Genomic DNA, 13,252 nt, shown 5'->3' with positions numbered 1-13,252 from the left:
ACACTGAGAGATTTAAAAAAAAAAAAATCCTTCCAAAAATAAAGCCAGGGAATGCAAAGCAACGAAGAGAAACTGGAGCGCTTCCTCTCCATGTGCGAGAGACACGGGCTATTTCAACAGCTGATTCCACCCTCAAAGTATACAGCGTACATAAAATAAACACAGGTCACAAAAATTAACAAATCATCATAACTGTCTCATACATCCTGGGCTGGCTGCGGAAAAACAAGATCATTCTGGATTTATATCTGTAAGTATGGGATTTCCTGGACAGCTAGTATCCACAAACAATCAAACACGGGAGGAACGTGGGGAAAAAGGCAGCGTTAGTTCAAATTTGAGCCGAGAGCCGTGATTTGTAAAAGGCTGGACAGGAACTGAAGCGGAAACCCGATGCAAGCAAATTCTTCTGCAAGGCACTGGTGGACACTGCTCTGTTGCCTTTGGCTCGGAGGCTGGCTTTTAGGTCACTGGGTTTTGAATGTGATACCAAATGAGGATCTCACTAGTATAGAAACTTGAGGACTGACAACTAATCTCTCAATTTACATAAAATAATAATAATAATTTTTTTAAAAATCTAATGATACTCCACTCAAGAGTTAGCGCTTTTATGAGACCTGTTGCCACTTATTAGTGTCTTGGAATGATCTCATCTCTCATCCTGGCTAAATTCCAGCACACAATTTCATTAACCCAGGTACCACAGGTGATAAAACTCATTTTTCCCTAAAGAGACAGCTAAAAAGTACCAGTTATACATTTATGAAGTACAGGCAATCAAAATTATGGATTTTCTAAAAGGTTTTTAACTACTTTTATTGAAAGGAAAATCGCTGTCTCAGACTTTTGTGACACTACCGCTAACAATAAATTTTACCATTTAGACATGGCCATAATATGGTAGACGGTGTCAATAAAAGTGGGGGACAGAGAGACGAGCCTCGTCTCCTAAGTAAGGCCAGATAATTCCATGCCGGAAGTGATCACAGGAGACACCTAAGCTAACTAATGGTTCTTCAAACAGCGCATCTGTGGTCTCGTACATCTGTTCCACATTTGCAGCGAACTGCAGAACTACCTTCCCAGGTAGAAACGAAAGACACTTCAAATGCTTGCAAGGAAAGCAAAATTTAAATTTCACTTCCAAATAACAGTGAATTCAAATATCGTTTGTTTCCTTTTTGAGTAAAGTGTTGGCCTGGGCCTGTTTGGTAAATTTGTCTAAACTTTTCTATACAATATTCTACGTATCACTAGAGGGCACTGTGGTCTTCAGGTCACTTTGACCTTTTCAAGCACTGGGGATGGTCTTGAACTCTTGAGCAAAGTCAAAATGGTTTAAAAAGAAACTGTTTTTTAAAGGGGAAAACATTTTCCCCTTCTTGGGAACACCTATCTTTTCTTTTTAAAAACGACTCTAGAAAATGCACAGTAAGTAGAAAGTCATTGTTTGTAAAAATATGAAGCTCATTTTGCAACTTTCGAAGATTTCTTTCCTCAGCTCTGATGGGGTAAAATGAACACCCATGACCTTGAAAGGCTGCTCCGGTGAGGCGGGTGCTCCGTCAGCCACAAGTAAGGGCAGCTCTTCCCTCTGTGTGCCGACTGCATTGCCACTGTGCTTACTGGAGGCAATTTCATTGCTGAAAACTCGGGCGTGCAAGCCCCAGAGCCACAAATGGGTTTGAAACAATTTATGATATCCGGCCTCCCTAGACATGTATTAGCATATACCTGGTTTCTTTAGCATCACTTTGTTTTTCCAAAACCACAAACACAGTTGCTGGAATTTCGTGTGGAAGTGCTTAAGGGGCTGGAAGTTAACACCTTGGTGAGGCGCACGGCCTCTCCGTGGCTGCGAAACAAAAGCCTCTTTGTCAGGGTTTCTTGAAATGTTTTCTTAACATGTTCCAAGTAGTTTTAGGCAGGGAACTAAAGTAAACAAGATGTTACCATGATAAAAACACTTGTGAAAACAGTACAGAATACACTTTGTTTCCTTCACATGCAAGTCTTCGAAGGTTTAAAAAGTAAAATGCGCCGGAAAAAAACATTTTTTTTTCTTTAAGCAATTTACCAAAGAACTATCTTGTTCTGTCTGCAGCTCTCAACCTTCAGGAAGGGGTCAAAGTCCGATCTCTGGACAATCTCTTCAATGCTGCTCTCCTGTCTTACACAGAAAACTTCTTTTGGCTTCCATAAATTACATACATCGGACTAACTTGTTAAAGAAATTTTTGTTTTGTTCGCTTTTGTCTGTATGGAGCTTTTCTATATGAAAAAATAACCAAAAAGGGTGGGAAATCTTTTCAAATGGATACAATGTAAGTACACAAAGGGAGGAAATCATATGGAAGACTAGGAAGGGATTTGGGGGTGTCCCTCAGGGCCTAGCAGGGTTCTATCTCCAAAGCGAGGCACGGGGTGGGTGGGGTTGAGGGTTTAAGGGAAAAAGAAATATTCCATCCAAGCATTTCTGAAACTGCAGCCTGGTCTGAACCGACACTCAAACTAGAAAATGGCAAGTGTGGTCATGACTGTGACCTAGGGAGGTTCTGCTGCGGACCTCTCTGAAGCATCATGGGAGCTCTTTGCTTGTTTTTGCCTTTATGGAGAAGAATCATTACTCCATGTCCCGTGGTAAAGCCTAACCCTGACTGATGTGAGAATAGAGCCTAACTGGAAGGGAAAGACAGTGAAGTCTAACAGCTTCCCGTCTTGGAAGGCCATGGGCTTGTTCTCATTCCCTGTTGTGGGAGAATCAGAGTCATACCGCTGGGATGACATCAGAGCAAGCGCGAGCACTGCCTGGCATCAGCAAACCCCAACAATATTGGTCACATGACAACTCTGGGTGGGCAGATTTAAGAAGGAGAGGAGACAGAGCCCAGGTAAGGTCTCTGCTGACTGGAGGGAAAGACAACAGCAGGCTCCTGAGCAGGGCTTAGCTCTGAAATTAAAGGTCCCATGGCCGTCCTCACCTTAGGGACAAACCCTGTGGCCGAGGTGTTATGTTAAGTCTCTGGTTTTCATTTTCCATCCGCTCTACTACTTCCTCATCAAGAGGGGAAGAACACACCTCTGCCTTTCCCTGCGGGGCTCCTCCTCTCTCCATCAACAGGGAGACTCACTGGCTAACTGGACTCGTCCTCTCTCCATCAACAGGGAGACTCACTGGCTAACTGGACTCGTATCCTGAAGCACTTCTACAAGCTGTGGCAATTACACCTACGACCTGGGGTCACACAGGGCTGGAAAACAGGAACTAGGCATCGTGTTCCTTTCAGACACCAAACCTGAAAGGCTAGCTTGGAGAACCCCAGAGCCAGGAGCTTAAAGCCCATGGGTCTTGGGGGAAATCACAGGCCCTCCCACACATGTTCCCCCAGCTACCCAGCCAACAGAATCCAGGAGGCACAAAGCACTGTTAGCTGGAAATACAGGGTGGAGCCAAAAATGTGACCCCAGCTCAGAGGCCACATGCAGCTGGTATGAGGGGCAAAGTCATGCTTCTTCTCCTCACTTGGGCTCTCTGCCTGCTTTAGACCTACGGGGGCAGAGGACTCAGACGGCCCTCAAAGCCTAATGTATTGACTCTCCATAATGTCCCGCCACCCTCAGGATGGAACTGTAAGCAACTTTTTACATTGTTTCAGAGAACAGTCAGCAGTGCCTTCTCAAAACACAAGGTCGGGAATTTCTATATATTTAAAATTATTGCTCCTAAATTATACCTAGGTAGATAAGATGTGTCCGTGTTTTTAGAGAGCTCAGTAAGGGCTGGGCACTTTCTAAGTAAGATATGCCTTTGGAGTCTAACTCATAAGAGATCATTGTTGTTGTTATTGTTATTATTGTTGCTGTTGTTGTTTTAGTTTTTTCGGGACAGGGTTTCGCTGTAGCTTTGGAGCCTGTCCTGGAACTACCTCTTGTGGACTAAGCTGGCATCGGACTCACAGAGATCTGCCTGCCTCTGCTGCCCAAGTGCTAGGATTAAAGGTGTGCGCCACTACCGCCTGGCCAAGAGATCATTATTAACACACTGAGATATGACCTATCCACACAAACGACTACTCTTAAAACTGCCCTTAAAACTTTCTTCACATCCACTACCTTAGTAGAAAATAACTTATTAATTTAAAAAAGTACAGTTTCAGTCGGGTGGTGGTATCCCAACACCTTTAATCCCAGCACTCAGGAAGGCAGAGGCAGGTGGATCTTTGTGAGTTCAAGGCTAGTCTTGTCTACAGAGTTAGTTCCAGGACAGCCAGAGATAGGCAAAGAAACCCTTTCTCAACCAAAAAAGAAAAAAAATAAGGCCTTGGTTTTTCCCAGGTCACACAGTGCAACCATGAGGACGAGACTCTAAACCAAAGCTCACAGTAACTGGGTGACCTGGGGGGTCAGCAAACTCTGCTGGTTCATCGCCTTAACTGTGTATTCCAAATGCTACTATGACGTTTTCCCAGGCAGCTGTGAGGGCTAAATGAATTAATATGTATTAATATGTATTATTACATATCTGAAACTATGCCTATTGCATATTTAAAGTTGTTTAATTACACATTATTACAATGTGACTAGTGCCAATTTTCGTACACCATAAAAAATAACTGGTAAAAATGGAGGGAGCTATGGACGAGCAGAGCCAAGGAGATTCTTCCAGAACCTTCCAACCCAGCAATCTGAAGATAAATGCTGGATAACAACAGTGTCAGAGTTCAAGGGAACCATGTGGCTTTCATTGGAACTGCAAGAAGTGCTTCCCTAGACCCAATGGGTTTCTCTTTGGGGCTGAGCAGACATGCTGCTCCAAGTCCCCCAGATGACTAACTTGGGTTCCAATTCATTAGGCAAGATCCTGAACCAAAAGATAAGCCCGAATCTCTAAGTATTAAAATCTTGCTGTAAAGGGAGGAAAAATGAGATCTTGAGTTGGGAACTCAGTAAAGCTGAGTTCGCAGTGGCTTCTTCCATGGAAAGAATCACTTCTGTTTTCTGGAAGCATGTCTCTCATCATGTGTATGAGTCCCTTTGCTCTGGAGGCGGGAATGTAATGGAGCTTGGCTCAAAACTAGTACAGAGGGCTTAATTTGAACCAATGGCAGTCGCACAAGGTTCTTTGCACGGTGGGACTGATAATTCCATGGCATACAAACCTGTGTTCTCCAGTTCCAATTAGAAAAGTCAAAAGGATGACGACAACGGGGAAACACAGAGCTAATGGGAGCCCCAAACTGCAGCACCCCCACAGCCCCTGTCAGTCACTTGGATCCTGACATGCCTGGCGCCTGCAATGCTGTAGGAGTTCCAGTCTATACTGGCTCATTTTCACCCCTGCCTTTATTCTTTTCCTTATATCAACTCAAGTCAGGTTTGTACAACTTGCAAACAAAGCCTTCTGAAAAATACTAGCACATAAGCAAACAGTAGAAAATAAGCAAGCAATATTGCAAGTTGATAGTGGGCACTCCAGTTCCGCTGAGCAAACAGGAACCAGGAGCATGTCATGCCATGTGCAAAACCACAACAAAGGCTGGGGAGATGGTTTCCAACCCAGAGTCAGGCTCCTAACATCCTGAGACGTGAACAGGCTTCTTGTTTGTAGGAGATAAATCTAGGCCTCCATTCAAATGATCTTTGCTTTTTCTTTTTTCTTTAGAAGTGGTTTGAATTATTCACTCTTTCTAGATCCTGAGGCCTAGCCATATCTGAACTGCCAGCTCATAACACATGAACCTATGACTTGAAGATTATTAAGATATGAATACTTTGACTATTAATGAAATGTTTTAAATGGGTCAAACTGGGGACCTGGCAGTGAGGCTTTGGTCCCTAGAGTTGATACATGCCGCACGAGTGATGATAACAATTTTATAGTTCAAGATTTTATAACCATAAATCATGCTGACTGACGCTTGTCAGCCATTCTACAGAAGAATTAAATCAGCAAACTTATTTACTTAGCATTGGTGTAAACGAGAAAATCAGAATTTCCAAGTGCGTTCTGCCCAGCTCTTTTTCTCTCATTGGATAAATATGATTAGGCAAACGATAGGGTGGTAACAAAACAGATTCCGTGAAGGAGCTACACAGAAAACAAAGCCAGCGTCACTTATCTAAATGCTAATAATGTAATCAGGGACGACAGTGGCTGCTGCTCTTGATGCTGATACTCACTAGCTCTCCTGGACACGGCTTAAACATACACTGACCACAGAATACTCTTCAAGTGAAGGATACAATCTGAGAACTATCTAATAAGTTCAAAACCTTCCTTCTGTGCACTGAAATAATAATAAAATATTCACACAGAACTACCTGCCTGTAATACTGCAAGTATCTTTAGGGGTGGCTGCATCACAGTGTTTGTATTTGGTCCATAAACGATGCTCCCACCCCAGAGAAACCATCACGTGCCCTGATGTATAGAGGCTATACGTGAGGCAGACTAAAGAATAGAAGGTGACACTCTTGTGGTGACTTAAATGAGGACGGCCCCAGAGGCTTGTGTATTTGAGTGTTTAGTCCCCCATTAGTAGAATTGTTTGAGAAATATTGGGAGATGTGGCCATATTGGAGGAAGTGTGTCACTGGGAATAGGATATGGGGTTTCAAAAGGCCACACAAGGCCTAGGGTCTCTCTGCCTACTGCATCCAGATCGGGATGTGAAGGTCTCAGCTACGGCTTCAGCACCATGCCCGTCTGTTTTCTGCCATTATGATCCTGGATTAATCTTCTAAAACTGTAAGCAAGCCTCCCCCCCCCAATGAAATGCTTTCTTTTAAGAGGTGCTTTCGTCATGGTGTCTCTTCATAGCAATAGAACGCTAAGATAACAACTGTAGTCAAGGATTCAACATACTGTACAGAAGTGGTGCCAAGAACGCAGGGCAGCCGGGTCAGATTTATAACCCACTGGACAGCACAGGGCGGGGAATGCAATTCTGAGCTGAGAGGCACAGACAGGCATCCACTGCCAGTGGGGAAGGTGAGCATCCCGTTTTGGCAGAGACTATCAGCATCACCGCTCGAGATGAGACAGCCCGAGCTTACATCATATAATCATCCACTTCTCCTGGTAGGGAAAATGAACTCAACAGAAGCCACCCGATACAGAGGGATAAGAAACCAAGATGGCGGCACTGACTCAGGATCCCATGCCAAAGAAGGGGCCCGACCACGGAACTGCAAAGGACCCGTCATTGAAATAACTGAAGGTTTCTCTGCACCCCAGGGTAAGTCTGGAAAACTGACTGCTATTGGTACCTTCCATTTAAGTCTCCTTCCTCTGAGGGGACACCCCTCCAGGGATGATCTAACTTCCTAGAACAGTGACTCAGAGGCCACCCTCTGAAGGGCTCTGTGACACTCTCCAACCGGGAGGCAGGCTGGTGGGTGATGGACAGACAGCAGGAAGGGACAGTTGTGCAACAGAGAAGACACAGCAGGTAATTCTTACTTTAGAAAGGCTGGGAAATCATCACAAACTGCTTCACATCCTGGCCACTTGCAAACGCCATGTCCGTAGAGAGGATGGCTGTGGGGGTGTTCCTCGTGGGACAAGCTGCAAGAAAACACACGGAGAGGGGGTGGCGAATGAGTGAAACACAGTCCGGAGAGTTTACGTGGCCCAGAAAGCACGTGATGAGTCTCACACTGCCATTCCCCACGGAACCTAATTGACCCTGCTTTTGAGCAAGAGGGAAACCATGAGCTGGAAGATTATGTTCTAAACACATTTAGGTATAGTGGTCTGATGTTAGGAACCCACCTCCATGTGTGAAGAGGATTTGACCGGTTTTTGTTTGAGGCAAATCTCTCTACCCAGACAGCCAAGGCCGCTGTAAAAACCGCCATAATTTTCCTGAGTGTACAAAATTCGGCTGGCAAACCTGTACTGGATCCGCAGCGCTTGTATTTGCCACGGGACATTTCACACTTCTTTCTCTCCTCCTCTCTATGACAACTGCTTTCACAAAATCCGAGTGTACTCTTTTTAAAAAAAAAATTATCTAATAAAATATTTTATAAATAATAATGTGCAATACTACAAAATATTTTTTGGGGCAAATACCGATGATTAGTTTAGAATTAACTTGTGGTGGTGGGAGATTTGTATTTCTCAAGTTACGGACAACAAGCTTGAGAGAAAACATGGGCGGCAAGCAAGGGGTTAACACTCCGGTGGGGCTCTAATCGATAAGTAATGATCTGGCCACTGGGATCAAGTCGGGGGATGCTTTGATCTGAGCCATGTGGTGTGCAGGGAGGAGTCCATTGGGCTTGAGCGACAAGCCGTATTCTCAAATATTTTCTCTATCCACACATCTTTCAGACAAATTATTTTTCAATAACCTTGGGTTCCATCTAATAGAAGTGTACAATGAACACCCAGAGTTCTGGTTTGTGCTTGGGCACACTGCCTTCTCGCAAATGGATTGGGCTATTGTACAGCTTCCTCTGCCGCCTCTCTTTGCTTTGAACTTCAAGAGCTTAGTGAGATACAAAGATCTAAGTATACGCACTTACACACACATGTGCGCAAGCGCACACTCGCATGCATGCATGCATATTGTATTTTATCCTACTTTCTTGACCACGTATATAGACCGTAGGTACCCACTGAAGCTCCTGGCCCTTAGCCCATAACCCACACACAGCGAGCACATTGCAAGGCTTTAAATCACAGGCAAATCAAAGTGAACACCCTGGAGAGGAAAACAATACCTCCCAAAGGCAATGATCCCCCTATGTATTTAAAATTATTTTGCTGGAACCTAACAACTTGGAAATACCAGTGAGGTACTTTTGCTCTCACAAAGGAAATAAACAGAGGAACCAAAAGAAAGAAGAAATTTTAACAGTAATGTGTAAAGGTAGCATAAATGTCCTCTAGAGAAGGAGGCCAACGGAAGAAGGGCATCCTCTAAGAAGAGAGGGTAGAATTGCACTGGATCCACTGAAGGCTTCCACATAAGCTGGCACACACCACTGGTAAACTCTCAGAACTGGAAGACAGTTTCACCAGCACCGGACTCCTCACACACTAGGAGACCAAAGGCTCAATTTACTAAAAATGTTCTTCTCAATGGTTTCAGAAGAATCTCTACACCACAATTTTCTCTAGCTAGTTAATGAGAAACTAATTGAGGTTTTATCAGAACATATACATGTGTGTATAAATGTACATATATATAAATTTGAAAAATACTGAGAATATCCTAAGATAAGATATACGTAAATACATAATTTGTACAAATAAAAGCATGAAGAATTATACTCTTTATATGTAATGTCATTTTGCCTTTTAAACATTTAAAATTTTTATTTTATGTGTATGCATGCTTGTAACATGTGGGTGTCTGGTGCCTGCAGGTCAGAAGAGGACACCAAGACCCCTGGGATTAGAGTGACAGATGGTCATGAGCCACCATGTGGGTGCTAGGAATTGAACCCGGGTCCTCTGCAAGAACAGTTAATTGCTCTTAACCACTGAGCCATCTCTCCAGTCCTTGATGTCATTATTGTACAGAAATTCTCATGTTATCAACTAAGTCTCCAAACTTCCAGCTACTGATGGGAAACATGCTACCAACTTATAGATCTAACTTTAACCATTCCTGTAATTTGGATACTCAGAATTCTATTATATTTCTTATATTTATAAGTAATGTCAGAGATAAAATTTATTAGGCTAAACATCTTGGCATACACCAATTTCCTACCAAGATTCACAGAAACTTAGAATCAACAAATCAACCACACTAAGGCTTATACTTCACTAGGAATACGGTACCAGCTGTTCTTGCTGAGTGCCCGGTACCCACCAACCTGCATCGTTATGCATGTGTGTGCTGTGTGCTCTTCAGGGCAGAAGCCAGGAGTCTCGACTACTGAGAATGCAAAAACTCCTCCTCCTACCAGTTGGGAACTGCGAATGGTACTGAGTTTAATCAGGAATTCTCAAGTTATCACCACAACATGCCCAGCTCCCCGTGACGCTTGCTGTCCTCCTGGTTTATCTGATGAACACATGAATAGAAACTATTTCCCTCTAAGTGTTTATTTCTACTTCAACTTGCAATCACCTGAAGGACAGAGAGATGACTTAGGTCCTGATCCCCAAAGCCCAAACAAACAACGGCCCCGTGCACAGAAGCACACACTTAATTACTTAGTTAGCTTAGAACACTGCTCTTTATTGTGAAAAGGTCACATGCTCTCCTATTATGACGCAGTGCTGAGTTGACTGACATGGTATCCACTCACCCCACCCCACCCTAGACATCACTGTTTACATTCTTACGGGTTACTGCTCCGTATCTCTCTTCTGCCGTAATATTATTTTGTAAGGTGTCAACAAACGCTGTCACCAGCTTTCCATACGTACTGTGTAACTGAATACATTGAAGAACTGAATTCCATTGTCTGAAGAACATACTTAGATTTGGATGGAAGAAGAGGTTGGTAGTGGTACCCTGCTGGGACCTCTGCAAAGACTCTTCGGAGACCAAACAGCTCAACACTGGGAGATGTATGGGGAGTCAAGGAAAGTTGAGTACTTATCTGACAACTTTTTATACCTTTTATGAGGTTTCCATTTTGTCAATCACCTGCTGACATGCAATTGCTAACAGTTGCGTACAGTCTTGCATACGGTAGGAACAATAGCAAGTACAACTAAGATTGGAGTTGCAGTCTGTCACTGGCTATGTTGCCATAGTAAAGCTGCACAGCCCCCATGGTGCACGGTTGAGGCTGGCTACTGGTCTCTGGGTCATTCTGCACACAGCTCCACCCGCAGTCCCTGTCACACCTCTGGATAAAACTTTTAATGTTCCATCAAGAGAGTGGACGATGGAACATTAGATTTCTACTGCTTTCTGGCTTCTGACAAAAAGAGCCAAGAAAGCAAGCACAGATTCGTCAACTTCAGTTAATTCGGAGCTCCAGGAAGAGGCTAAAGATAGTGGGCAGACAAGGCTCAGAGCATCTGACGGTGGGAGGCAAGCCTAAGGCTCACCATGACATAAACTTGTCAGAGGTGACCATGTGACACAGAGTGGACCTTCGGTGTCTATGAGAGATGCTCACTATCTTTGCTTTGAAGATGCTCAAACATATTTACCCAAAATGAAACTTCGAGAAAGTTTTGATCAATTGTACCTTTTCTTTTTCTTTCTTGGTATCCCTTTCCTTTCCTGTCCCATTCCCACCCCCCTGTCTTTTCTTAGCCCAGGTGGCTCTGAACTCTATGGAGCCAAGAATAACCATGAATTCCTGATGTTTTGGTCACCCTCTGCCAAGCCCTGGGATTACAAGTGTGCAGTACACCTTGCCAGGCCCCAGGTCAAATGTTCAATAACATTTTAGTTTGTTTTACTATAACTCTCATGTTGAGTACTCCTGTAGGCAGGGACCACTCACTCATTCCCACATACTGAGCACCCCATATGGTGCTCAATCAATGCTACGCAGATGTATCAATGAACAGACAGCAAACACCTTGTCCTATTTAATTTCTGTGTGGTAACATACTCAATATTTACTTTCTCTTATTCTTATACGTAAAGACCAGAATTATGCAAACCCACAGGAGAAAATATTGCTGAAGACACTTTGTATTACTTAATTTTATTCAGACTATGTGCAACACAGATAGATGCATTCGAGAAAAGCCAGTTGATTTAAATCTTTTCTGATAATCCGTGCTACGTAAAAACTAAATATAATTTAACACGAGAACAGTGGTAGCATTTCAGATGTGAAGGAGTCAACGTGCCAGGGAAAGTATAATTACATATAGATATGAACTAGCTCCTGACACTGCATGGTACTTATCAATGCGTTTATGTTTGCTATGGTGTGATGCCTCCTTTCCCAATGACATTTGCTACGCTATTTCTGTTCGATTTATTTTTCCCACATTGACATCCACCAGCCACAGTCTTTACATGCACATTGGTGGTAGAAAAGACTCTCTTTTCAGACAGGGCTGGGGCTTTGAACTCTGGGCCTTCCACATACTGGGCAAGCACGCTCCCCCCGAGCTACAACTCTAGGTTTCTTGGAGAAGTTTGGATGTTCAGCACTGGTGACTGGATTTCACATTGCCCAGTTCACTGCCCAGGCAAAACTGAAAACTGGAATTACTTCTGTTTCCTGCCACAAGGACAGTCTCAAGACTGCAGTCTGCAGGCTGTGGGTCCCCTGTGATGACTGAAGGAATTCTTGACTAAGGAGACAGAATACAGACGTCACCTCACCTCAAACACGTCCTGCCAACCTACATGTATAGACATCAGTTCCACCATTCACAAAAGCCACAACTAGATAATTCTTAATGCCAGCAACACATGCACTGACATGTCTTCTGAGTAGCCCCAAACTCATTTTGTCCCATCCCAAACTTGCCTACCTGGTCTTTTTAACTTGAATCATTTGTACCAAAAGCCAACACTGATGTCTACTGGAGTATACCCCTTCTTACTACCCAACCATCAGACCAAAATTATAAACTGTATGGTAGTTCGCGGGCATGTACTGGATAAACTAAGCTATGGAAAGCTATGTTAATCTTTTTGAAACTGCTTAAAATCATAATTTGTTGCTGTTGTTATTTTTCCATACAATCATGCATATTTTACATTTGGGGCTACAGAACCACTATCGCAGTCTCACTGAAGAGCACCGTACAGTCCCTATAGAAACGTTGTAGCTAGCAACAAGCATTCCCTACCCGCTGCTTGCCTGCAGCCCCTACTGATCACTTACCTACTTCCATGCCCCAGACATTTGCCTGTTCTGTACATTTCATATAAACACCATCAGACAGTATGTGCTTGCTGGTGTGCCTTCTTTCACTTAGCATGTTTTAGAAGCTAACACATCAAAATCGCAGCTTTTTATGGCTAAATACTATTCCACTATATTTATGCAGCACATTTTTTTAAACCGATAATTTCTTAATGAACAATTTGAGCTGTTTAACATGATGTTAGTGCCTATGAACACTGCTGCTCGGATATGTCAATTTATATACCTGTTTAAATGTGTTTTCAAGGTTTTTAATTTATTTTTTCAGAATTTTATGCATGATTATTGTATTTACATAATTTCTACCTTCCTTCTCCCTCCTCCAATACATTCGAACTCTTTCAAATTCATGACTCGTCTTTCTTTAACTTCTTTATTACTGTTACATATGTATAGACATATGAATATCTACTGAGACCATTTAGAATGA

At 43.2% G+C, this 13,252-nt stretch overlaps 1 protein-coding gene across 15 annotated transcripts in view; it reads right to left on the bottom strand.

The window, feature by feature from the left end:
- Nucleotides 1-13,252, bottom strand: part of Foxp1 (forkhead box P1) — a 609,381-nt gene that overhangs the window by 45,265 nt on the left and 550,864 nt on the right. For all 15 annotated transcript variants that reach the window (XM_075983344.1, XM_075983343.1, XM_075983358.1 and 12 more), the window contains one exon: nt 7,466-7,570. In XM_075983344.1, coding sequence (XP_075839459.1) covers nt 7,466-7,570 — 105 coding nt within the window. The remainder of the gene's footprint in view (nt 1-7,465; nt 7,571-13,252) is intronic.

Source organism: Microtus pennsylvanicus, chromosome 8, assembly GCF_037038515.1.
Source record: "Microtus pennsylvanicus isolate mMicPen1 chromosome 8, mMicPen1.hap1, whole genome shotgun sequence".
In the NCBI taxonomy this organism is placed as follows: domain Eukaryota; kingdom Metazoa; phylum Chordata; class Mammalia; order Rodentia; family Cricetidae; genus Microtus; species Microtus pennsylvanicus.
The sequence above is the reverse complement of the archived record's forward strand: the minus strand, read 5'-3'. Positions and strand labels throughout refer to the sequence as shown.